Here is a 27,774-nt window from a genome sequence, read left to right on the forward strand (position 1 = left end):
CTGAGACACCTAAAACCAACTTGCTAGGGCGTCTGGGGGCGGGTACGGCAAGCGGGAGAGACAAACTACCCTTGACGTTTGGAGTCTGGTTTCCGGGTTAGTGTTTTGTTAGGGTTTGTCGGCAGTGTGCCCGTTGGCGGAGGCGAAGTCAATCGTCTGGACCATGTCGGCCTTCGAGAAGCCTCAGATCATCACCCATATCCAGAAGGGCCTCAATTACACGGTGTTTGACTGTAAGTGGGTGCCCTGCAGCGCCAAATTTGTAACCATGGGCAACTTCGCACGCGGCACCGGCGTCATTCAGCTGTACGAGATCCAGCAGGGGGACCTAAAGCTGCTTCGGGAGGTAGGTGCCGGCTCGAGACTGCCCAGTTCCAAGAACTGGGACTGCCGTTGTGGGGAGAGTGCGGATCTCGGGGGTTGGGGGGTCTGTATTCCTTTTGGCCAAAGCGTTTGCCCAGTCCCCCAGAGCTCCGCTCGAGCTGCGCGGGAGTAGCTAAGCTGACCGAGATCGAGGAATACTTCGGAGGTAAAACGCTTTGGTTGGACACTTGAATTCTCGTCGGGCTAGTTCATCCGCGCCCTGCGGGCCCCTTTTTCCAGCCACCCCCGAGCGACTCTCCCAGTCTAGCGCGAGGCCCCTGGAAGTGACGTAACGACTTCCTGTTTAAATTCGAGGCCCTTCTGGGCAGTGCGCAGTAGTTTGTGGAGAGTCTCTTAATAGGCACAAGTTAGTAGAATGTTTTTTCAGACAAGCAGAGCCAAAGTAGGCACTGGAATGTCTGCTATGTGATTGGAGGAGACAACCTAACAACAATTATTCATTCAACAAGTATCAGCTGATTGCCTGGTATTCCCAGGCATGTAAATGACAATGTCCCCGATATCATGGACTTTATTTTCTAGTGGGAGAGAGAATCAGTTAAAGAATCAAACCAACGATGCATAAAACACAAACCGAGATGAATTCTCTAACCTAAAGGAACACGGTTCTTTGAGAGTAAGCAAAAACAAAAACAAAAAACCAGATTTGGGTTGAGTAGAAGCTAACTAGGCCAAATTAGGAGTAGAGGGAGTTCCAGAGGAAGCAGCTCAGCGATGGGAGACGCATTTATCTCCTTCAGAAACAAAAAGAGTAGTAAGCAGGGACCAGACATTGCAAGAGCTGTAGGTCATTTTAAAGATTTATACCTTTTTTTGTAAGAAAAATGGGACATCACTGAAGGGCTTTAAGCGGGGTGTGGCACGATCAGGTTTACAAGTTTTGTAAAAGATTACTGGAAAGAATTGGAGAATAACGATATTAAATAACACTTTTATACCTGTTTACAGTTTTTAAAATGCCTTTATTTGGGTTGCCTGAAAAAAAAAAAGATCAGTCATACTCAGATGTTTAGAGTCCTAATAGACTGCAGGGAAGTCTGTAACTCCAGGGACCAAAAGCTATGGAGAGAATCTGCTTGGAGGAGTTAGGGCTTTTAGGGCTTAAACTGGTAGGTAAAGGATGAATACACTTGCAATAGGAAGGATTAGATTAGAAGGTACATAAGGCCTCATCCCACTTTAAATTTCTATGAATGCCGCTTTTCTTGTTCAGTTTATCTTCTCTAGCCAGGCACTCTACTCCTAAACATGGCTTGTTCTTTTCTACCTTTCCTTATGTTGTTCATCACTTAGTCTCCAGTCAACACAAAGTAACTTTTCTTTACATTGCATTCCTATGGTACTTATTATCTGTGCCAGAAATATATCATTCTGTCCCATGTATCTCTAATTAGATTGTAAGCTCCCGGAGAGTAAGGACAGTAGTTCTTTCTTTAATGTGTTATGTAAGGAGCAGCCGCTCAATAAATTACTTGTTAAAAGAATGAGTAAATTTATGTCTGTAAAAAGATATAACTTGGGACATTTAAACATTGGTTTATTGATCATTAATCACTTGGGGTTAGGAGTTGGAACAAATAGGAAACATTGGAATTGCAGAAAGAAACTTAAAAGTGAATTATTAAGAACAAATACTAGTCAAAGCTTAACCAGAGAGTATGTATAGACTCCTGACTTTTTTTTATAAGGCTGCATGACTTGGGTACATTTCAGGAATACACTTGTTCCGTAAAGAGAAACAGTGCTCTTTGTTCTAGAGATTCTGGAAGATTCTAGCAGGTTTTTTTTTAATAACTTTGCTTTTTAATGAAAGTAATGTGTGTTCATGATAGAATATACCAAAAATATAGATAGGAAAAAGGAGAAAAGTAATGTCACCCATCTCAACACTAGGAGTAACCACTTTTTATATTTTTGCCTGTATCCTTTGGCTCTTCTCTTTTTCTGCCATAAACTGTCCATTGAGAACCTATCATTTCAAGGTACTATGCTAAAGAAGGACCAAAGATATTTGAAAGGTGAGTCCTTCCTCCTAAAGAACCTACTGTCTAAAGAGAGGATAAAACAAGTGCACAAACAAATTTGAGAGCTTACATTGTATTTAGCTGCGATGATGCAGTGGAAGGAATACAGGTTAAATACAATCTCAGTGATTCTCAACTCTTACTGTGCATCAGGATCACCCGAATGTGTATTGCTGCTGTTGTGGGGTGTGTGTGTGTGTGTGTGTGTGTGTGTGTGTGTGTGTGTGTGTGTAATGTGTGTCTATGTGTGTGTGTGTGTTTTAAAATATTCGTGCCTTGGTCCCACCCCTAGAAATTCTGATACACTGGGACTCTTGCCTCTAGACTAGAGTGAGTCCTGGACATCGGTATTTTTTAAACTTCCACCAGGTGATTCTAATAAGTACTAGGGTTGACTGTCATTGGGCTAGATGAATTATTTGTTAAAATATTAGGAAACATACTTGATTATATCCTTGTAGAACTCAAGCCTTGTCCAAGATAAAATGAAGGAAGCAAATGAGTATTTGTTGGTGCCTCCTTATCTTGTTACTAAGCAGATAGATAGGGAGTGAAGGCAGGGCCTTCATATATAGTTAAGCAGTTTGTTGAAGTGCACACAGGTATCTGGCCAAGGGTTCAAGAGAGAGCTGAAATCCATCTCTGTCTCTCATCAAGCCTTGCGTGTGTGAGACTTCCCTCAGCCCATAGCGGGCACCTTTTTTTCTAATTGGCCCAAAGGACTAGGGGTGGCGCTGCAAAGTGGAATCACAGTTGGGGATGTTTACACTTTAAAAATTAGTGATAGGCTAATAAAGTTCTGCTTTTTTAGCCCCTGTGCCGCAGAGTTCACTGCTTGTTAACATTTGGGTGACTAAACCTTTTAACGTTAATTAAGTAGTGCCAGGATGTGGAGGAGGAGACACTGACAAGCTGTACTAGACCCACCCACAGACAGAACAAAAATAGCTCTGCTGGGAATTATGGATCCTGGGCTTCCTTAATCAGGTTAACTTATTAGAGCAAAGAGAACCAACAGCTAGGTCAAATATGCTCATCACTGATGGTCATTTTCAGTATCATATGGCAAAAGTTAACATATGCTAAATTTCTTTGTGGGACAAATTTCGCAAAATAGATCTTTATTTTTTTTAACCAGTTTTCCAGCAAGAAAAATTTTAAGTGCTGAATTCTTTGCATCTTTCCTTTTCCAAAGGTAAAACATTTAACAAGGACAGGGAGGGGGCCCTTTTATGATCTATAAAAAAAATTAGTTTCATTCCAATGTCCTCTTAATTTAGCTACTATTATGATTTCCATGAATGTCTAAGGAAAGAGTAAACACCTCTGCTTTTTTAAGTCCACTTGCCAGCGTAGCTCAGCCTTTCTGAGCAAAGTGCAGCCCTTGCTGCAGTGCAGATGACAAGATGCTTATACATTTGAGTTTATTTTTCAGTAGGTTTCTATATTTTGAGTTTAATTTGATTCTTGCAGAACAGACCACTAGTACCTATAAATCTTTGATATACGTATACAAGGATAAAAGAGATTTGATTTAAGGATGAAAGAGAACATCAGGGAAGCATGAATACCATATATTTGTATTTTATAAAGACATGAATGAAGGTAAAACCAAAGGGCACAAATCTGAAAGTAGGTTCAAGTCAGGCCTCATTTACTTCACCAGTCTAGTTCAGGATTGGAACATTTCTTTGGTATTTCTAATGACTCAGGTTGACAGAATGGGGGCTACATAAGAAAATGTTTATTTAATTGATTTACATACAGGCCTGGAGACAGCCTAGTTTAGTAGAAAGAGCTTGGAATCTACTTGGCTCTGGGGACCTTGGGCAAGTCACTTAGTCCTCCGGACCTGTTCCTCATCGGGAAAAGGGGTGTCCCAAACACTTAGTTTGCAGTTGCATGTGTTAGAAAGAGAAGGGATGGTCTAGTACAGAAGAGCATCCAGAATAGTGTCTGATACATTAGTGTTCCACGTATAGATGCCATTTTCATTATTGCATATAAACGACACCGGAAACTGTACAGTCTGCCAGGTGAAAACATGGTGGGAGAAATAGGAACATGACCTCTGGCAGTGGTTTCTCTCTCCCCAGCACTAGGACTGAGGGATTAATCCATGTTCATTTATACTTTCATTTAACCAATGTTGAGCGCCATCTACGTGTTGAACAAGTTGGACACGGCCCCGTTCCCCTGGTACTCATTCTAGAAAGGGAGGAGATAGATAATTGAATGAATAAAAGAATTTTGTTGATAAGTGAAATAAAGAAGATTAAAGAGGGCAAGTGATAGTGATTTGGGGGTTTCACTTCAGACTGGAAGGGTAGGGAAGGCCCCTTAGAGGTGGTGACATTTAAACTGAAATCTGAGTTGGGAGAAGACATGATGACCTGAGGGAAGAGCAGTCCGGGCAGTGGGAACAGTAAATGCAAATTCCCTGAGGTAGAAATGACGTCAGTGAATCTGAAGAACAAAAAGCCGCAGGTGTGGCTGGAATGTGGAAGGGGAGAAGCAGGAAATGAGGTCAAAGAGACAGGCAAGGCCAGACCTCAAAGGGCTTTGTACATTTTATATACCACAGGCCTTGGTGCTCCTCTTGTGAGTCTGTGCCTCTAAATGTAGATGCATGTTGTTTCATGTCATTCATTCTATTTGCAACAAAACCCACTTTTAGAATCTGTGATGACAAATGTGAAACTAGTGTAGGGCCCATCATGTAATGGAGTGGTTCCCAGTTTGGTTTCTCCTAAGGTAGGAATTCTCAGATGTGTTCAGGTGTCAGAACATCTGGACATTGTGGTGCTGTTTTTGGAACACCATGAAATACTGCAATAATCAGTTCCACCTCTGCACAAGGAAGGGTTTTCCCAGTAGAAAAATCTGACTATATTATACATACTCTGATCTTTAGATCACAAGAAGTAACCATACATAAAATTTTTAATCCTCATTTCCAAGTTTTCTTATTGGTGTTTATTAGCTAGTATTTCCTAATAGACAAGGTAAAAAAATTACTGAAGAAAACTTAAATTTGAGTAAAACATATCCATTAGCTGTGTGTGTGAGAGAGAGAGAGAGAGAGAGAGAGAGAGAGAGAGAGAGAGAGAAAGAGAATTTATGTTGGTGCTGGAAGATCAGTGGTTCCAGTTGCATGGTTTCTCTGTTCCAAAGGCCCTAAAGGCAAAAGTTAGGTAAAGCCGTAATAGAGAGGAGAGCTTTTGCTTCCCAATTTTTTATTAGCAGCAATAAACTCTTGGAACTGTGTGCTTACTGTAGGGACTGAATAGTAGGGGTCAGCGTTTATCTCTTCCATGGCCTAGGAAGAATAGAGATCCCATCAGAGGCTCCTGGGGATAGCAGTGGAATTACAGGAAGCAGAATGCTCTAGCTGGTGGAAGAGAAGAAAATGGGTGACCAGTCTTCCCAGGGCTACTTGGGGAAGAATTTTCCCAGAGAGTTATATCAGTGTATGGTGCAAGCCCCCCTGCAGCTCTTAATACCCGAATCCCTGGAAGCATATTCCTGTCCATCAGGACCCACCTGTTTCTTGCCTGAGAGGCCTGTCTTCACCCTCTGCCTTAGACCATGGGAGCCATTATCAGTGACTTGGAGCTGGGGGAGACAAATGGGAGGAAGGGGTGGGTAGCTATTTTATCAGTTGGCCTCAGTTGGAAGTCTGAATTAGTTTAGCCAAAAAAAGTGTGTTCTAATAGTGTGATTAGGTGATTAGCTACAGTGATTAATTAGATAATTAAGAATGATTAGCTGTATCACTATTTATTTTTTTAAGCAAAGCTTTCCTTTTTTAAAAAAAATTAATTTATTTTTGGCTGTGTTGGGTCTCCGTTGCTACGTGCTGGCTTTCTCTAGTTGCGGCGAGCGGGGGCTACTCTTTGTTGGGGTGCGTGGGCTTTTCATTGCGGTGGTTTCTCTTGTGGCGGAGCACGGGCTCTAGGCACACGGGCTTCAGTAGTTGTGGTTCATGGGCTCTATAGCGCAGGCTCAGTAGTTGTGGCGCACGGGCTTCGTTGCTGCACGGCATGTGGGATCTTCCCAGACCAGGGATCAAACCCGTGTCCCCTGCATTGGCAGGCGGATTCTTAACCACTGCGCCACTGGGGAAGTCTGCTATATCACTATTAATATGTTATTTCAGGTACTTTTATTTGGGGGGAGGGGATGGTGAGGAGAACATAAGTGATTTGGAGTTGGAAACTGTCTGCTTTATTAAATTGACAAAATTTTGATCCTCCATGCTGCCCCATTGTGAGATACGTTTTTCATAAAATTGGAAAAATAGCGAAATAAATGAATATCAGTTTTCTGGTGTAGTGAATAACTGATGCTCTCTTGGACCACCAGTATTAAAAAGGAGAAAAATAACATTCTGTGGTTCTGGGCTTCTCATCAATACGGTCTTTTACAACCATGTTATTATAGGCGACTGATTAAACACAATTTAATTAAAGTTTACCGGACAATTCCAAGGAGGCTGTGAATGCTTTATTTTAGACCGCAGGCTACATAGTAACTGCTAATTTATCCAGATCCCAAACAGTGAGAAAGCTCAGCAAGCTGGGAGTTTCCAAAGCCCTGGAGCATATGTTGATGTCTTTTGAATCATGAAAGAGAAGTTCAGTTATAGTTTGTGTTAAGTGAATTTTATTTTCTTCCTTGAAAATTGCTATGTATATCCTATGTGGAAATGCCCAACCAAACATTGAAAGTGGCGGGGAAATTATTTTCACAAAGTACGTGAATCGGGCCAACCTTAGTGGGGCGGGGGGCGGGGGTTGAAGACTGGCTCAGCAACGGAAGGATTACAAGAGGAGGTGCCCTAGAAACTGGGGAACTCTGTGGAGGGGAAAAAAGTTCATCCGGATATACCGCTAATTGAAAAAAAATCAAGTCAACGAACAATATATTATGACCCTCTGTATATTAAAACAAATCTATATGTGGTTGTCAATGTGTAGAAAAGGGTCTAGAAGAATGGGGATTACTTATGAGGCCTGTCGAAGGGAAACTTACTTTTCATCCTTCAGTCTTTGGTTTTGTTTGAATTTTTTATTTTATTTTATTTATTTATTTTATATACCAGGTTCTTATCAGTTATCTATTTTATACATATTAGTGTATATATGTCAATCCCAGTCTCCCATTCCCCCCCACCCGCTTTCCCCCCTTGGTGTCCATATGTTTGTTCTCTACATCTGTGTCTCTATATCTGCCTTGCAAACCGGTTCATCTGTACCGTTTTTCTAGATTCCACAGTTTTGTTTGAATTTTTATAGGGAACACGTGTTACTTTTGTAAACGTTAGGAATAAAAAAAACTAAAATAAATTAATTAAAAATTTAAAAAATTAAAAAAAAAAAGACTGTAAGAGACTAAATAAGAGAAATCGTTTTGCCCTCTTGAGGCTGACAGTAAGTGGAAGGTGCTATTATACATCTAGAGTGCAGTGTGGGGCACGCCTCAATTCCATATTGCCTAGAGTTTCCGGGGGCCAAGGCAGCCGGACAGGTAGACTCCAAGAGAGACTTCAGTGACTTGGGCAGGTGGAGTTTGCATGTGGTTGTTTTACTGATGTGACTACAGTTGATCCTTGTACAGCATGGGTTTGAACTGCACGGGTCACTTATACTCAGGTATTTTTTAAGAGTAAATACTACAGTACTACACAGTTCAAGGTTGGTTGAATCCACGGTTGCAGAGGAACCTCGGATACAGAGGGCTGGCTATAAGTTATATGCGTATTAACTCCTGTGCTGTTCAAGGGTCAACGGTTATATATAATACTTGGAGCAATAGTTTTGTTTTTGTTTTTTGGCCGCACTGTGTGGCTTGTGGAATCTTACTTCCTCCACCAGGGTTTGGACCCGGGCCCTCGGCAGTGAAAGCGCAGAGTCCTAACCCTTGGACTGCCAGGGAATTCCCAATAGTCTTTCAAATTAAAGAAACCTCAAAAGATTGGCTAATCCATGCTGATAGCAGTGCCTTTGGTGCACACAGGTATACAAATCTCTGTGTACTGAAGGGGTCTCAGAGGACATAACCATTCTCAGTTTATAGGGTTCTGCAGGGAAAACTATAAGAGACACATAAGCATTTTTGTTTCTTTAGTCACTTGGAAAGAATAATACCTTCATTTTGTCCTTATTCTTTGAGGATCTTAAAGAAGAATACCACATTAAATGCTGAAATCTGCATATTTGCAAACCAGTGAAGATGTTAGAGGTGCCAGCATTTGAATGTCTCATCAGCGAGATGAGAGGAAAGGCAAAACTCATTCTTTGGACATACAGGCATACCTCCTTTTATTGCACTTCTCTTTATTGCATTCGCAGATACTGCATTTTTTACAAATTGAGGGTTTTTGGTAACACTGTGTTGACCAAGTCTATCGACGCCATTTTTCCAATAGCACTTGCTCACTTTGTGTCTCTGTGTCACATTTTGGTAATTCTCACAATATATTTGTTATGGTGATCTGTGATCAGTGATCTTTGATGTTACTGTTGTAATTGTTTTGGGGCGCCACGAATCACACCCCGACAAGACTGCAAACTTAATTGGTAAACATTGTATGTGTTCTGACTGCTCCACTGACCGGCCTTTCCCCGTCCCTCTCCCTCTCCTTGGGCTCCTTATTCCCTGAGACACAACAATATTGAAATTAGCCCCTCAATGGCCTCTAAGTGTTCAGGTGAAAGGAAGAGTCATAGGTCTCTCACTTTAAATCAAAAACTAAGAATGTTTAAGCTCAGGGAGGAAGGCATGTTGAAAGCCGAAATAGCCCAAAAGCTGGGCCTCTTGCACCAAATAGTTAGCCAAGTTGTGAACGCAAAGGAAAAGTCCTCGAAGGAAATTAAAAGTTCTCCGGTGAACACATGAATGTCTCCATAACATAAAAGTACAAGATGAAGCAGCTAGTGCTGATGTAGAAGCCACAGCAAGTTATCCAGAAGATCTAGCTGAGATAATTCATGAAGGAGGGTACACTAAACAACAGATTTTCAGCATTAGAATGAAATAGCATTCTATTGGAAGAAGATGCCATGTAGGACTTTCATAGCTAGAAAGGAGAAGTCAATGCCTGGCTTCAGAGGACAAGCTGACTTTCTTGTTAGGGGCTAATACAGCTGGTGCCTCTAATTTTAAGCCAGTGCTCATTGACCATTCTGAAAATCCTAGTGCCTTTAAGAATTATGCTAAATCTATTCTGGCTGTGCTCTATAAATGGGACAATAAAGCCTGGATAACAGCACATCTGTTTACAACATATTTTACTGAGTATTTTAAGCCCACTGTTGAGACCTACCGCTCAGGAAAAAAATGCCTTTCAAAATATTACTGCTCATTGACAATTCACCTGGTCACCCAAGAGCTCTGATAGAGATGTACCCATGGGGTTAACATTATTTTCATGCCTGCTAGCACAACATCCATTTTGCAGCCCATGGATTAAGGAGTAATTCCAACTTTCAAGCCTTATTATTTAAGAAATATATTTCGTAAGGCTATAGCTGCCATAGCTAATGATTCCTCTGATGGATCTGGACAAAGTAAATTGAAAACCTTCTGGAAAGGATTCACCATTCTAAATGCCATTAAGAACGTTAGTGATTCATGGAAGGAGGTCAAAATATCAACATGAACAGGAGTTTGGAAGAAGTTGATTCCAACTCTCATGGATGACCTTGAGGGGTTCAGGACTTCAGTGGAGGAAGTAATTGCAGTTGTGGTGGAAATAGCAAGAGAGCTAGAATTAGAAATGGAGCCTGAAGATGTGACTGAATTGCTGCAATCTTATGAGAGAACATTAATGGATAAGGAGTTGCTTCTTATGGATGAGCAAAGAAAGTGGTTAGCATTTTTTAGCAATAAAGTGTTTTTTAATTAAGGTATGTACATTGTCTTTTTTTTTTAATTTATTTATTTGTTTATTTTTGGCTGCGTTGGGTCTTCGTTGCTGCGCGCGGGCTTTCTCTAGTTGCGGGGACCGGGGGCTACTCTTCGTTGCCGTGCGCAGGCTTCTCATTGCGGTGGCTTCTCTTGTTGTGGAGCACGGGCTCTAGGCTCAGGGGCTTCAGTAGTTGTGGCATGTGGGCTTCAGTAGTTGTGGCTCGCAGGCTCTAGAGCGCAGGCTCAGTAGTTGTGGCGCACGGGCTTAGTTGCTCCGCGGCATGTGGGATCTTCCCGGACCAGGGATCGAACCCGTGTCCCCTGCATTGGCAGGTGGATTCTTAACCACCGTGCCACCAGGGAAGCCCCACATTGTCTTTTTAGACATAATGCTGTTGCACGCTTACTCGGCTACAGTATAGTATAAACATAACTTTTACATGCACTGAGAAACTTAAAAAGTCACGTGACTTGCTTTATTGCAACATTTGCTTCATTGTGGTGTTCTGGAACCGAACTTGCAATACCTCTGAGGTCTGCCTGTACTTCTAAACTATACAAAAATGACTAAAGGAAAAGCATGATCATTTTTTTTAAATCAGAAAACGTTTTAATTGCCTTTTTTGTTGTGTGCCTTATTTAATTCCCATAATAGAGCCATAAATATCATGGATTATGAATAGCTGCTTACATAAATAATGTATCCTCTCTCTTTCCCTTCTATCAAGATTGAAAAGGCCAAACCCATTAAATGTGGAACATTTGGCGCCACATCTTTACAGCAGAGATACTTAGCTACTGGGGATTTTGCTGGGAACCTTCATATATGGTAAGATTATTGCATCAGTGTTAAGACATTAGATAAGCAATTTTTTTGATAGTCGTGTTACTCTTCCTCTGAAAGAATTCTAACTTTGAAATGTTTTTTGTTAAATTTTAACTATTTATAAGAATATGACAGTTACCTCATATATATTTTTAGATTTCATGTTCAGTATCCATTTTAAAATACTAACATATTTTTCTTTAGCTATTTCAGATAATGTTTTTAATATTTATTTCCACACCTGCTGTTTGGTGCTAGCATTTAATATCCATATTTGTAAATAAAGGGCTCTTCCCCTCCACCATGAAGGATACAATATATAAGAATGCTCGTGTATAACACTAAAAAATTAGATATCATTTACATTTTGAAAAGATACTTGGCATTACAGAATGAAACACTGTATTTTTGTATGTTTTAATTTTTTAACATAGAACTCTCAATTCATTAAATGTTTTTCTTTTTCTTTTAATGCTTTAGCTGAGCACAAGTTTTTAGGAACACATCTGTTGAGTAAATCAAGATAAACCTGTTTCGAATGAGCAAAATCACAATTGTGCCAAATGCTTTTATAATTTTTTTAAAATAAATTTATTTATTTTTGGCTGCATTGGGTCTTTGTTGCTGCGCGCAGGCTTTCTCTAGTTGTGGCAGGCGGGGGCTACTCTTCGTTGCGGTGCATGGGCTTCTCATTAAGTTGGCTTCTCATTGCGGTGGCTTCTCTTTGCGGAGCACTGGCTCTAGGTGCGCAGGCCCAGTAGTTGCGGCACTCGGGCTTAGTTGCTCTGCGGCATGTGGGATCTTCCCGGACCAGGGCTCGAACCTGTGTCCCCTGCATTGGCAGGTAGATTCTCAACCACTGCGCCACCAGGGAAATCCCCCAAATGCTTTTAATTTTCGTGTTTTACCTAGAGTTATTTCCTGATATTTAAATTAGAGTTGAATGAATTGAAATTCCTCTGTAATTACTTTTCAACAATATCTCTTAATCATGTAAAGCATACAATAATGTTCTAGGGGAACTGTCTTCCCTACATTATGTTTTCTATTGTGACCTTTCTTGATTCTAACTTAGAATTTGCTATTTGTAATTAAATTACATTGACATATTTATCTGTCTTAGAGTCATAATATAACATAGAATGAAACTATTTTAATTCCCCTTGCTTTAACTACTTAATAATTAAGTTAGCATTTATTAGAATGCATTAGTTTTTACCTGCTGTGTCATAAACTTTCAAAGAACTTGGGAGAGAGACCAGTCTGAGTGTTATTTTTTAAAATAAATATATTTCAACACAAGAATATGCAACAAATATAACGGTTGACTATCTCCCTAATAGAGCTTCCTAGTATAGTGCACGTATTACTGCTTTATCTTCATTGGTAAGTCATAATTTCATGTTAAAAGAAGTGATGTTTCAGAGTCTGTGGAAACAGTAAAACAGTTCTTTTAAATAGAACCTCAGTCCTGTTTAGTCTCTTGATGCTTTCACAATTACGCCACAAAGATAAACATCTCTAAACTAGGTTGAACTTCTCAAATTTTGATTTGCAAGATTTTACTGATAAATCTGGGCTCAGTAATAAATTGGGATTACGTGTCATGAAGAGCTACGTTCATTAAAAAAGAAGAAATATAAGTTGTTAAAAACTGACTTGTTAAAAAGAAATGTGGAAGGAGGCTCCAGTAGAAAAGCAGAAGAGGGGGGGAAGGACTGGGAGGCAAGAGAAGGGTGTATTAGCATAACCTACTTCAGCCACTCACCCAGCCCTGTAGTGTAGTCTTCAGACACACATAGGAGTGGGTACTTTCCTGCATTCCCTTCACTTAACTAACCTAGAATTAGACAAACTTCATCCAGTTTGACTATAATATTTATTGTGACCAGCATGATGATAAACTGAAAAACGTAACTAGTTGAAAATCAGTGTGGAACTCAGTGAGAAAATAATATATTATTAAGGAAGAAAGGTATACAAAGTAAACACTGCTCATATTTTAATCTCTCAAAAGATCCCAAAGTCAAACTACTGAGACTACTTTGGAAATATTCTGAATCACTTTGCATTTACTCTGTATTTAAAGCAGTGATTATCAGACCTCAGTGTACCAGAAAGTCAGCAGATTTGGGGCCCCATCCCAGAGATACTTATTCATTATGTCTGGGGAGGAGCCCGTGAATCTGCATTTATTAACAAGCATACGTGGTAATAATTCATGTGCAGAGGTCCTAGATCGATCATCTTTGAGGACCACTGAGTAAAGTGGGCTCAGGATTTAGAATTCCAAGTTGAATGATGACAACTCTCATTGAGGCCTTGAAAGAAGCTAAAGTGGAGAGGAAAATTTGGAAGTAAGTGTGTAAATTACCTTAACTGCAAAACCCTTATTTTTAAACAAAAATCCCAATATGGCATGCATTCTTAAATTTGAGTAGTATACTAAACATTTGGGGCATGTGTAAGTAAGAAGCTGTGTTCTGTTGTTTAGGAATTTGGAAGCTCCAGAGATCCCAGTATATTCTGTACAGGGCCATAAAGAAATTATAAATACTATAGATGGTGTAGGTGGACTCGGAATCGGGGAAGGGGCACCTGAAATTGTGACTGGCAGCCGAGACGGTAAGTCAGAATATTCTGTGTATTTTCATTTTTTTATTTTTAGTTAAGTCTCTGTGCCACAGTATATTCTATGTGGAAATCTTCCTCAATCCTTGATCCCCTAAATCTAACATTCTACTTTTTTGATAGGCAGGTTTGATTGCATATCCCTCAATTGTTTCAGACTTTGGGGGTATTTCAAGTTAGAGGCATGGCACTTACTATTTTAATTTTGAGCTAGTTCAACTATTAACAACCATAGTTTCCTCTGAACCTTGAGGATTTAAAATGTCTCTACAGGTTTTTGAGGCAGCTGATGATATACTGTGGGTGGCAGCTTTTTTCTTTTTTTGAAAAGCAGAATTAGTACTTGTGAAAATGGTCATATTGACAGCTGGTTGAACACTGCAGTTCTGTGGTCTTTCCGCTGAGCATTGTAGAAAGCTCCAAGAGCGCCAACTGCTTTTCCCCCCTGCAGTGACGAACAAGGGACAGGTCTTTCGGTGTCCTGAGCTGTTCTGAATGTAACAGAGTCAGAATTTTTGTTGCTTCACAAGGGGTATGTAAGTGATTTGGTACCTTAGTTGGTTCAGCTAGTTTTTTAGTGGCTGCTCAAGACCATGAGGAAATTGTTTTCAAAGAAAAGTGGAATTTAATTTTCTAATAGTTTCTCAAGAGCAGCTGTGTTTTAGAAATCAGGTATTTTTTTTCCAATCATAGAAACAGTGTGGAGTATAGAAGGAAAAATAACAGTCTGCTACACCAGCGTAACTATTAGATTTGTTTTCCTTTCCAGTCATAGATACAATTTTACATGTATTATCAGTGTTAATACGATTTTGTATCTTAACCTTTTTATTTATTTAATGTTTTGTCCTTATGTAAATATTGCTGTTTCCATGTAGTTTTCATAATTATCGTTTTAATGACTTCATAATATTCCATCCTATGGATGTGTCACAGTGTCCTTAGCCATGCCCCTGTTAATGAGCATTCAATTTGCTTTAAGTTTTTGTTTATTGTTTTGGGAGAGCGACTTTCAAATAATGAAGAAATGAGTATCATGTATATAGCTCTTTTGGAATAATCATACTTTATGATTTAAAAAAATTGTCAAACTGTCCAAAGTACCTGTTTACCTTATCAGTTACAGTAAATGAGGTAGGTTTCCAGTCTACCCTACCAGCATTGATTTCCTTTTTTCCCCCCTAATTTTAGAGATAAAATGGTATTCCATTCCGACTTGTGTTAACTTCTTTCTAAATTTGTTTATTAGTTAATTTTGCTTTGTGAATTGTCTATTTGTGTTCTTTTCTCATTTAACTGTTACAGACTTAATATAAATGTTATCAATTTGTATGAACCCTGTAGAATGATGTAACTCTTGTCACATTTGTAGGAAATTTATTTCTCCTTGAAGCAGCCTTTTTAATGACCAACTTTATTTTATCCCTGATGATAAGTCTAGTGGAATATCTTCCCTTTTCCTGGATTTATTATCCTTTTTAATAATTTTTTTTACCCTTTTCCTGTTCTCACTTAGGCCTTTTAGCCATTTTATTACGTCTTTGTGTTTCTCAAAGTTAGTGACGCTAGTTAGTTAGTTATCCTGTAATTTGCATTAAAATGAGGGAGTTGAAATTAAATTGAGAAGAATTATTTGTTACTTTTATTAACTCCTTCTCTCTTCTTTATTGCCACGGGGAAATTAAACTTAATTGTATATGAAATGGTATTCTAAAACTCCATATAAGAAATCATAGACGTAAAAATTACTTTATTCATCTGCATAAGAAAAATGGCAATGATTATATGAGTAGTAAGGGAAAAACATTAAAATGACACTGGCTTTATTCTAAATAAATACTACATTTGTTCTAGTCTTCAAGAAAGTAAGGCATGATTTGAATTACATAACATTTGTGTTTGCCTTGTCAATCATATCTTGTTGATGATGGCTTAGGAACAGTTGTTGGCTTTTGTGTGTATCTCTTAATTGTAAATCAAATCAGGCAGTAACATGTGGATTATATCTCTGATATTAAGTGCAACTTGCCCAATTGGAAGTCAGAAAAAGGTGAATATTTTTCAGATATTTTAGCATCTGTAATATGTCCATGTACATAGGAAGCCATATGAAGAGAATGCAGAAAGAAATGTCATCATTCACTATTGAATTTTGCCAACTCACTTTTTTGAATGTCAGGAACCGTGAAGGTGTGGGACCCAAGGCAAAAAGACGATCCTGTTGCTAATATGGAACCTGTACAAGGAGAAAACAAGAGAGACTGTTGGACGGTGGCATTTGGTAAATTACTGAAGTACCCTTGCATTTGAAGTTTCAGATTGTAAAAAGGACAGTGCTTCGAGAAAGTCCTAATAGTCTCTTTATAGTCTGCTTTGTGGATTATCTGACAGTTTATTGAGGCAAATAGACATGGTGTTTAATGGCAGCCCCTGGGGCCTAGGTTTGAATCCTCACTGTGCTATTTCTTGGTTGTGTGACCTGGGGCAACTTATCAAGCTTCTCTGTTTTTTGCTTGCTTCATTTATAAAATGGAAGTAATAATAGAATTTACTTAATAGTGTTGTTATGAGAATTCAGTTAATACATGTAAAGTGCTTAGAATTGTGCTTAGATATTAAGTGCTCAAAAATATTTGCTATTATTGTGTACTTCTGTTTAACTTGATAATATTGACCTAGTTTAGAACCAAATGCCATTAGTGAAACTAAGTAGAGCCTCAGATGCGAATGGTAACCTAACAAATCCTACATTTTACTATATACAGAGTATGTTTATTTTCTAGAAAATAGTAATGCCATTACAGAATTATTTCTTATAAAGTTGTTAACCATGTTCCTCTAGTAATATACTTAAAATGAATATTGATCTTGTAGGACTAATTGATTTTTGCCCTTGTGTCTCTTACTGAGCACCAAAATTACAATCATTTTTGCTAATAAAGGATATGGGCCGGGACTTCCCTGGTGGTCCCGTGGTTAAGACTCTGCCCTCCCAGTGCAGGGGGCACAGGTTTGATCCCCTGGTCCAGGAACTACAATCCCACATGCCATGCACTGCAGCAAAGATTTAAAAAAAAAAAAGGATATGGGCCATATTTCATTTTAAACCTTTACTTTCCTTCCCCTTTTTCTTATATAATCCAGTGTAGATAACAGACATAAAAGTGAGATTAAATGATATATGTGAACTGTTTAGCTTTTTATGTTATTTTTAAATTGAATTATTATTTAATCAGAGGAAAGTTATAGGTTTCCGATTTTAAAAATAAATTACCACTGAAATTGAGAGGAGATTTCATTGTGTGTGTATATTTTAATTACTATGTGTATATATATGTTACAAGCAATAATATAAACTGAAGATATGCACACTTGTGCAGAAATTTCAGAGTTAGTGTTTAGAATCATCATATAAAAATTTATGTAATAATTAAAAAGTAATTAACTTTGGGTCCATTAAAGCCTTTTTATCATTGATCTAAGGGACATAAGTGCCATTTTAAATATAGGACATTAAATTTAAAGAAAGATCATTTATCCATTGATCTGACCATTTTTTGTTTGTTTGTTTGTTTTTGTAAATGCCAAGTATGTGCATAGCTATGGTCATACAAAGGTGAAACAGACTCATATTCTTGCCTCAAGAAGCTTGTAATTTTAATAAAGAGGGCATGCTATCTACGTTAATTATAGTACGAGGTAGGAGTGATAAAAGGTCACGGAAGCATGGATAAATGCAGAAAGAATCCCAAGCGAGTGATAACTGGAGAGGAAGAACATACTAACCTCAGACCAAGGATATGTAGCATTTGAACCACTGAAATTGGGAGGGGATTGCAAGCATTGGGAGGAAAGTACATAGAAGGAATGGTGGTAGGAATAGCCTTAAACATGGCACAGGGCCATGGCCACAGGTGTTTCGATGGTCTGGAGGTAGTGGTAAACCTTTGGAGGCTTTTGCAAGGATGAGATATGGTCAGAGCTTTAGGAAAACTGAACTGGTGTCATGTAGGGGAGAGAGGTGAGTGGCAGTGGGAATATGAGTTCCGAAGCTCTTTGCAATATTCCAGGAAACACGTAGGTTAGATGCAATAAGAAGGGAGCAGAGCGGGTCGATTCAGAAGATAATATTGTGGCAAAAGAAATAAAATTTGGCAGGTTTTTTGAGATGAGGAACAAGGGAAAGGATTATGTCCAAGGTGACTGAATTTTGAGGCTGAATGTAGGGTGAATGATGTTATTAATTGAAGAAGTGCCACAGAGGATATGATGGTTTGTAAAGGAAGATGGTGAGGTCAGTTTTAGACATCATGAGTTTCAGATGCTGTCGTGTCATCTCGGTGGAGCCTACAGTGGAAATGCAGGGCTGGAGTTTATAAGAAAAAGGGAGTTGCAGGCAGCAGAGAACAAAGGCATTGGGTTAAGATGCCCACAGAGCCTGGCACAGTTAACAGGGGCTTCCCTCTCACCTAACACATTTTCCTCAGCAAGAGGTACTCTGGAAAAAAAAATCCCTGGATCCAAGCAGGATGTGTTTCACTGCAGATTATAGATTTACTTTGGGTGCGATCATCCATACAACTAAAAATACATCGCAGTGCACCACAGCTTATCTGAGGTTTCCTTGCAAAGACGAGATAACACCAGAGCAACATTTTGCAAAATATAAATGAGTTTAAAGTAGTTTCTATTGGCATTCAAATATAGTTACTGCCAAAGAAAGCAATGGAAGCCTAGCTGTATTTATTCTACCAAATCCTACTACCATTTGAACTGTTAGTCTTTGCAAATAGAGAATAGAGAGAATTTGAAATCCAATAAACACTTTCATATATCCCTTGAGTATAGAATCTCAGTGAATGAGCTTTTTCTTGTAAACAGTATTAGATACCAAGTTAATAATCTTGATGTCCTGTCAGGGTTAATAAAATGAGCTGAGATTCTACCTAATGTGATTTCTTCACCTGATTTGGTACAAGTTATCTGTGTAGTTTCGTAAGTTTTTTTTTTTAGCAGTCTCCATATGAGCATTTATGAAGGTCTGAAATGTCGTGTTTTGATTTCCAGGCAGTGCTTACAATCAAGAGGAACGTGTAGTGTGTGCTGGCTATGACAACGGAGATATCAAGCTGTTTGATCTCAGAAATATGTCTTTACGGTGGGAGGCAAATATAAAAAATGGGGTAACGTACATTTGGATTCTTTCCAGATTCTCTGAATGTGTTTTCACCCACCCTGAACTACTACAAAAGGAAAGCTCCTCTAATAACTCACTTCAGTAAAACCCCTCTGTGCATGGTTTTAACCTTTTGGGGCTTAACCTTGGAGGGTGTGACAAAAATCAGGGATGCTCTCTTCAGAAAGTGAACACACACCCAGGTGTGGTGTGATGTACCAGGTGAGTCACTACGCCTGTGGCCCATCTGTGGACTCCTGTGGGCCATGCAGTGTGGTATTAAAATGACCTAGTAAGAGGCCTTCTGCTAATATCAGGAAGCTTGAACTTGTAATAGCCTCCCAAGTACTTTCAGGTTTTTGGTTCCCAGGTTGTACATCTTTAGTGAAGAATGTGGTTCCCTCCTGTTTTCTCTAGTCAGCCTTGACTTAACTTTATAAAATAATTACATAGTAACAGTAAAAAGTTAAATTATGGCTTTCCAAATGTACCCACGAGATCAGGGTATCCTAGATGATTTTGTGGATCTTATTAACCAAGAAGAAATTTTTATAGTTACAAGTATTTGATATATGGACTCAAAGATAAAGTGATTATTTAAAATGCTTTCACATGAGCTGATAAAGTTGTTTTACTTAGTTTGAAAGAACCTCTTGAATAATAATCATTATTAAATGAATGATCACTAATAAATATTCTCTATTTTCAGGTATGTAGCTTGGAGTTTGACAGAAAAGACATAAGTATGAATAAGTTAGTAGCTACGTCTCTGGAAGGAAAGTTTCATGTTTTTGACATGAGAACACAGCATCCAACCAAAGGTTTTGCTTCTGTTTCAGAAAAGGTAAATATGAGGGAAATGTCTTTCTATGAAGAGGAATATTCGCTATAGCTTGTTTTAGACTGATAAATAGAATGAGTCACCAAGTTCCTTCCAGGTTTTTACATGAAGGGAGCTATTTTTAATATATTCTTGTAGGATCTTGACAAGTTTTTCTGTGCAAAGAATACTTTTCTAAAGTTTGTCAATTTTAGACTTTTTTTTTTTTTTTTATTGAAGTGTAGTTGATTTACAATGTTGTGCCACTCTCTTCTAGACTTCTTGATTATAATAAAGGCCTCAGTTGGTAATGACTCTTATTTTGTAGTTTAGGAGCAATCACAAGAAAACAAGCTGGTTTAGGAATTCGGTCAACAAAACCTAGCCTGGTGTTTCCTAATAAATATATATTTGTATTAATACCTAATTATATACTTTTAGGTATATGCCAATATATATTGAACACTAATTATATACTTTGCAAAGTATATCAACATATATACATTATGTCATTTCATCACATTTTATTTTATATTCCAGTTTGATATATTAAATGAGATTATTTAAAGTGCTAATCACTGTGATTGGTACATAGTAACAATGTAAATATAAATTTATTTATTCATACATACATACATACATATATGCATACTTTGCCTTGTTCCAAATAGTATTTTAGGTAGCTTAGAGGGAAACATTTGGTATTACAACATTAGAAAAATTGATGAAGAAAGCCGCACAAATGGAAAACACTGGTTTAAAAAACTGAAGTTGATGTCTGGAGTAAGGGGATTGCATAAAATTCATGCTGAAACATCCTGTCATTTGCAAGAGATGGGTTGGAAATGTCACTCTGAGCTTTCTTGAATATAAAAATAAAGAAAAATCCGTTATAGATTTGCAGTTTCCATAAGACTAAAATATGTAATTTGCTCAGGAAATAAAAATTCACTCCCTTGCTCCCTTTCCCTATGTCATGGAGTCAGTAGTACTTCCCAAACCTTCCTATTTTGTCTTATTTCATTTTTAAAATAATTATTATTGCATGTAAATTACTGTTACTGCCTGATGAACTGTATTCTTAAGGTAACTAACTATACACTATAATATTGTTGTGCCTTTGTCATTTCAGAAGTATCTATCCACAACATAAAGCACTTACTAAATTGTTCCAAATACAAGTGCAACACATTTCTCATTAACTGGAAATTACAGTGTGTCTCCAAATTTTTTTTGTTACGTTTAGTTAATCCAGTAATTGCTAAATCTGTCAAATAAATGACTGGTGTATTTTAACAAGTCATTTCCCCTCTTTTTGCTTTTTATCAACTTCCAGGAGAAAAAGAGAAGTTTAAGTTACAAAACAAATTAAGGTTTAACAGCTTGGACCTAATCGCTTGAGGACTGTCGCACACTTAAAGTGTGCATTTTGAGATATGTGTTTTTCTCTGCTAATGGTAATTCTCTTAAAAGACTATTAAAATCAAATGTCAAGACTGATCATCAACTAAATTGCAAAGTGTCTTATGTGTGGCTTAGCTCAAGTTGGCTGGTCTCATTGCTTCTATAAAGCAGTCTTTCCTCCCTCCCTCCCTCTCTCTCTCTTCCTCTCCCTGTCTTGTTAAATTCCCCACAGTGAATGTAGCATTATTAGGATTGATTTACAAGCTGTTAACCTTCATCCAGTTGCCATTTCTGTCTTTTTGTTTAATATGACTGATAAAGGCCTGGGCTTATTATAACCATAAACACCGTCTATAAGTCCTCCTGGTACTTATTTTGAAGACTAGACAAGTCAAATAGTGTAAATTGAAGAGAAGACTCTGAGAGCTTTACAATAAAATTCATTCTGTTTATGGGAACTCTCAGTACTTTCCACTCAGTTTTGCTGTGAACATAAAACTGCTCTAAAAAAATAAAGTCTATTAAAAAGAAGTTCAATCTATCCTTTTTTTCCCTTTAGGAAGAAGTATTTCTTTATATTTTGAGGCTTTTTCCTCCTTAGAGTGAGCTAGAGATATTTAAATGTATAAAATCTATTTGTGTAATTTGTATGATACTATAAGGTTAAATGTTAAGACTTTTCATCTGATAATCTTTTTTTTTAATCCAGCAGAACTTTGTTTTGTAAGACAGTAAAGAGGAATTGTTCTTTTCCTAATTCCTGATGGGCCCCTGTAACTCTCTGTAGCCATTATAAAGAGAAGTGCCAGAAAATAGTTACTTTTATAATAGTAACTATAATTGAAGTGATAGAAGCTGTTGAAATTGTTGAAGTGATAGAGGTAAAAATCTTTTTTTTTTACAGGTTTCTCTTCTAGGACAGTCTTTTTTTTTTTCCTCTATTTTATTAAAGTGTAGTTGATTTACAATGTTGTGTTAATTTCTGCTGTACAGCAAGGTGATTCAGTTAACATATAGATACATTCTTTTTCACATTCTTTTCCGTTATGGTTTATCACAGGATATTGAATATAGTTCCCTGCGCTATACAGTAGGACCTTGTTGTTTACCATCCTGTATATAATAGTTTGCATCTGCTAATCCCAAACTCCCAATCCTTCCCTCCCTCACCCCTCTTCTCCCTTGGCAACCACAAATCTGTTCTCTGTGTAGGATAGTCTTTCTTTATCATATAAACTTATAAACCACTTGTGTGCCTCTCATTCTGTTCAGGCTCATAAATCTACCGTGTGGCAGGTCCGACACCTGCCACAGAGCAGAGAGCTCTTCCTGACAGCGGGAGGCGCCGGCAGCCTGCACCTCTGGAAGTAGTAAGTCCCTACCAGTGCACAGCACTCCTTTTTAAGTTACTTGTGGGTGTAAAGTAGGATTCGACTGAACTTTTTGTCTGTGTTTCCTCCTTTGACTTGGTTCATTTTGATATGATTTTAAATTTCATGGTATTACATAAGCATTATTCTTGAAGGCTTTTTTTTTTTTACTAATATACTTATTTTATACTTTGTAAATATTAACCTTCTTTTGACACACCAAGTATGTTTTTTAGTAACATCTTCCATATATTAGAGTAGCTCATGAACAATTCTTTTCATAGATTTGAAATCATGGTTTTTGCTAGTTTTTTTAAAAAAATAGGAAAACTTTGACCAAAGGCTTTTGTGAAATATTATAATTCAGCCATTAGAACAGTACCTCTAGAAGAAAGGAGAAGGACTGAAATTCTTAGCTTTGGTTCCTGGTAATTGACTTGCCCAAGTTCAGGTAACATCGCTATGATAGAACAGACACAGAGCATGAGGGCCCTGATTGGTCTCCAGGAAAAGCCTTGTCATTGCGTTTGAGCGTCAGCCCTTACTATATATTTGCCTTTTCCAGTGGGATTTTCTCTTTCCTATAGATTCTTTCTTCTTTTCCACTTAGAAAAGACCCTTTAACATTTCTTTTAAGGTAGATTTAGTATTGATGAACTCTTTTAGTTTTTGCTTGTCTGAGAAGTTTTTTTATCTCTCCTTCTATTCTAAATGATATCTTGCTGGGTAGAGTATCCTAGGTTGCAGATTCTTCCCTTGTAGAACTTTGAATATATCATGCCACTCCCTTCTGACCTGCAAGGTTTCTGCAGAAAAATTAGCTGATAGCCTTATGGGGATTCCCTTGTATATGACTTTTTGTTTTTCGCTTGCTGCCTTTAGAATGTTTGTACACTAATGTTATCCCAGAGATCTCTTAAACTGTTTTCATTTTTTTAAAATAAATTTATTTATTTTATTTATATATTTTTGGCTGTGTTGGGTCTTCGTTGCTGTGCACAGCTTTCTCTAGTTGCAGCGAGTCGGGGCTACTCTTCGTTGTGGTGTGCGGCTTCTCATTGCGGTGGCTTCTCTTGTTGCGCAGCATGGGCTCTAGGCACACGGGCTTCAGTAGTTCTGGCTCATGGGCTCTAGAGCGCAGGCTCAGTAGTTGTGGTGCACGGGCTTAGTTGCTCCGTGGCATGTGGGATCTTCCCGGACCAGGGCTCGAACCCGTGTCTCCTGCATTGGCAAGCAGATTCTTAACCACTGTGCCATCAGGGAAGCCCCTGTTTTCATTTTTTAAAATTTGTTTTTCTTTTTGCTCTTCTGATTGGGTGATTTTCATTATCCTATTTTCCAGATCATTTATGTGTTCTTTTGTATCACTTACTGCTATTCATTCCTTCTCGTATTTTTTTTTTTTTCACCTATTGAGTTCATAATTTCTGATTGGGTCTTTTTCTTTTTTTTGCTGCATTGGGCCTTTGCTGCTGCACGCAGGCTTTCTCTAGTTGTCGCAAGCGAGGGCTACTGTTCATTGCGGTGCGCGGGCTTCTCATTGCGGTGGCTTCTCTTGTTGCGGAGCACAGGCTCTGGAGCGCAGGCTCAGTAATTGTGGCTCATGGGCTTAGTTGCTGTGTGGCATGTGGGATCTTCCCGGACCAGGGATCAAACCCGTGTCCCCTGCATTGGCAGGCGGATTCTTAACCACTGCGCCACCAGGGAAGTCCCTGATTGGGTCTTTTTATATTTTCTAGTTCTTTGTTAAAATTTTCACGTGTACATCTATTCTTTTCCCTAATTCAGTTAACATTTTTATTACTAGTGCTTTGAATTCTTTATCTGGTAAATTATTTGTTTCATTATTTATTTTTTCAGGGGTTTTCTCTTGCCTTTTCAGTTGAGTGCAGTTCCTCCGCCTTTTCATTTTGCTTAACTTTGTCTGCCTCTATGAATTTAGTTGAAATAGTTACTTATTTAAGTCTTAAAGGGGTGTTCTTATATGGGAGACTCTTTGGTGAGAGAGCTGGATTTGACGTGGACACAAGTTCCATCTTTGGGGTGTGCTGGCAGCTGTCACCCTGGTTGGAGATGTAGCTGGAGATGGAGGGGCTAGAGCTGGAGCCAGGTATGAGGTCGGATGTCCCCTCTGTCTAGTGGCCATTATTGCCCTATCAGGGGAGGGGTCTGATCCCAAGTTGCTGGAACAGAAGCCAGCAGGGTCGGCCCGAGCTAGCTTTATTCTCTTTAAGTGTGTTTTTTCCTCCACCGGCACCCTTGCCCTGGAGCGGGAAGGTGCTGAAGCAAGTGCGGCCCGTGCGGGCTCTCGGCTTGTGTTGGCCCCGGACCAAGGTCCAAGCTGTCTGTCATGCGCTGCCTGTGTGGGCGCCCACAGTTGTTTTCCCGTGCTCTGTTCAGATGTATGCACGGGTGCAAGTCCCCTTGGTCCCTCACAGCTGAGCACTGTCCCCAGCCCCTCTGCCCCGCGCTGTTGTGGGGCCGCACTGCAGGGCAGGAGGGGCCTGTGTAGACTCTTGGCCTGTGTCGGGAGGGGTGAGCTGTGTGGGGCCGCGGCCGCCGTCAGAGGTACAGGCCGCTGCTGGCGTGCTGCTTGAGTGAAGAGCCAGCCAGGGGCAGTGCTGCCTCACCGGCCTCCGCCCTGGGGCTGCTCGCCTCTGAGTTCCAAGATGCAGTCTTTTCCCTGATCACAGCTGCCCCAGATCCTGTGCTGTGTTGTCCTGTGGAGTCAGTGGGGCTGGCGTGTTCGCTTGTCTCGGGCTGGGGCGCACGCCAAGGCAGTTGTGGGAAATCCAGCAGCTGCTAGGGCAGACCTTTCCGCCCTGCCTTGGGGGCAAGCCAGCGTGTGGACACTCCTCACGAACAGAGCCTAGGCTTCTGACAGCCTTCCTGTTGGTCCCGGCGGCCCTCCAACCAGCCAAGGGGGCTGGTCTCCCCAGCGTAGGATCTGGGGACTGAGGGCGCCCAATCTGTAGCTCTCATCAGTCACTCCCCAGGGCGGGCGTCCGCCTGTGTATTCTCCCTTTTCCTGAGTCCCCTCCCAGGGGCACAGGTCCTGACCTGATCGCTTTTCTTCCCTTCCCACTTACCTGTGTATCTCTCTTGCAGCCCTGGTTGTACAGGAGCCCTTCTGCCAGTTTCCAGTTAGTTTTCAGTGAGCTCTTAAAACTTTAATAGATGATATGGAGGATTAGAAAAAAAATCTTTATGTTATCTTATAAATACTAAATAAGTGCAGCCTTTGCCAAGAGACATGAAAAATGTTCTGTAACCTGTATCCATCTGAATGTTTTATTCCTTTTAAAAATCAAAAGAAGGTGTAGGGTCTGTGATGAAGAAAGAATAGAATGTTATCTGCTTATCACAACTTCTGTTTCTGTTCTCCTTCTGAGTTGCTTCATGCCTTTTAAAGTCTTGGTCTTTATTAGCACTTTTGAGATAAAGGTGGTATCATAGTTGATACCTAACAGGCTTTAAAAGACCTTCTGAGGAGGAATACCCCTGTATCCCTCCATGGGGGAGGGGTGTTTCATTTTTCCCTCTCTCAAATCTAGACCAAGTCATAGTTATGAGCTGTTAACCTTCAGCCCTTCTTATTTTATAAGTTTATATTTTCAGCTGATAGAAAATCAAATGTTCTAGGAATCACTGTTTTCTTTTTTGAGGCAGTGACGTCTAGAGCACCAAGTCAATTTATTAAAGAATGCTAGATCAACCTAGAACTTTCATAGTAAAAGAAAAGATACCTACTCATGCTGAACAGAAATGATGTTTAAACGTTTTTAGTAGATCGAATGCTTCTTTATGAGACTTTGGGGGGTTGGGATTGAGGTTGAAATATTGTCTCCTTATTTCCATACAACTCAATATTAGAAAGATGCCTTAAGTATTTATCAGTTCCAGTAGTCAAGTGAGAAATAAAAATAGTTATTGGAGTATATGTATAAGAATAAAATGACGAATGCTAAGATTTATCTCTTCTTACCACTTTGATCTTGTTTTCAGCGAATACCCAATTCAGCGGTCAAAGAAAGATTCCGAGGGTGTAGAGATGGGAGTTGCGGGTTCGGTCAGCCTTCTGCAGAATGTTACATTGTCTACCCAGCCCATTTCAAGTTTGGACTGGAGTCCAGATAAGAGGGGTCTGTGCATCTGTAGTTCATTTGATCAAATGGTAAGAGTACTGATTGTTACAAAACTCAACAAAATTTGATCTGAAGACTTTGGACTTGAAACCTCCCAAAGCAACACTCAGAGAATTTAGACTACGTTCTGGGATCCTCTGATTCTCATTGAACAAAGTGGGATTTGACTGAGGAAAAAAGGCCCCAGATGCAAACCTCTGGCCAGCATCCCTCCGGGTAAAAGGCCACACGTGTGTCCAGCGACCTGACTGGATGTTGGTTTGCTGTTGCACATGCGGGCACCACAGTCTCCAGCACCAACTCTGTTCCTCTCCCCTCCATTTCTAGTAAAAAGTTGAAAGTTTTCTATATTTAATTATTTTAAATTCGTTTTGCATCCCCAAAGTTCCATATTCTATAATAATACTTGTGTTGCATTTTAGAGTTTACAATTTTGTAGCAGTGACTTAATTTGGTTTAAAATAGTTTGCCTTGGTAAGACTATTGTGAACTAACCTTCATAAATAAATACACTTGGAGACATTTCAGTGTCAGTAAATCTCTGTAAAGAACATTACTTTATAAAATACCAAAATGGCATGATCAGCCGAGATTTAGGCCGTTGTTTTCGACCGTTTAACTCATAAAATGAAATACTATGATTGACAAAGACCTCTTTTTTAACTTAAAAAACAGGAGTTGAATTCCTGAGACTTTCTGGTGGTTGACTGTGGTTATGTTGTTTGAGATGTATAAGATTGTGGGGCTTTTGTAGCCTTGTTTTTTGTCAAACTTTTTAATATATTTTGTGAATAAATTTTGTTTTTGAAATCTGTAGAAGTTTTGATTCTTTTTTTTTTTTATAAATTTATTTATTTATTTTATTTTTGGCTGCATTGGGTTTTCGTTGCTGCGCGTGGGCTTTCTCTAGTTGCGGAGAATGGGGGCTACTCTGTTGCAGTGCACAGGCTTCTCATTGCCGTGTCTTCTCTTGTTGCGGAGCACGGGCTCTAGAGCGCAGGCTCAGTAGTTGTGGCTCGTGGGCTTAGTTGCTCCGCGGCATGTGGGGTCTTCCCGGACCAGGGCTTGAACCTGTGTTCCCTG

General features: G+C 39.2%; 1 protein-coding gene across 1 annotated transcript; it reads left to right on the forward strand.

Annotated features, from left to right (window-relative positions):
- Positions 1 to 88: 88 nt before the first annotated feature.
- On the forward strand, positions 89 to 27,510 carry DNAAF10 (dynein axonemal assembly factor 10). Its single transcript, XM_059943158.1, has 8 exons — positions 89 to 346; positions 11,048 to 11,148; positions 13,640 to 13,770; positions 15,956 to 16,057; positions 18,844 to 18,959; positions 19,662 to 19,796; positions 22,449 to 22,546; positions 26,552 to 27,510. Exons 1-8 carry the CDS (start codon positions 164 to 166, stop codon positions 26,757 to 26,759), a joined length of 1,074 nt encoding a protein of 357 aa, XP_059799141.1. The 5' UTR covers positions 89 to 163; the 3' UTR covers positions 26,760 to 27,510.
- Positions 27,511 to 27,774: the final 264 nt, after the last annotated feature.

Source organism: Balaenoptera ricei, chromosome 13 (assembly GCF_028023285.1).
Source record: "Balaenoptera ricei isolate mBalRic1 chromosome 13, mBalRic1.hap2, whole genome shotgun sequence".
NCBI classification, from domain to species: domain Eukaryota; kingdom Metazoa; phylum Chordata; class Mammalia; order Artiodactyla; family Balaenopteridae; genus Balaenoptera; species Balaenoptera ricei.

Bases quoted from the DNA above. Each gene is read 5' to 3' on its own strand.
- DNAAF10 (XM_059943158.1), top strand. From the start codon at position 164: ATGTCGGCCTTCGAGAAGCCTCAGATCATCACCCATATCCAGAAGGGC. The intron at 18,960-19,661 runs GTAACGTACATT...CTCTATTTTCAG, and splicing joins AGGCAAATATAAAAAATGGG to GTATGTAGCTTGGAGTTTGA. The intron at 19,797-22,448 runs GTAAATATGAGG...CATTCTGTTCAG, and splicing joins TTGCTTCTGTTTCAGAAAAG to GCTCATAAATCTACCGTGTG.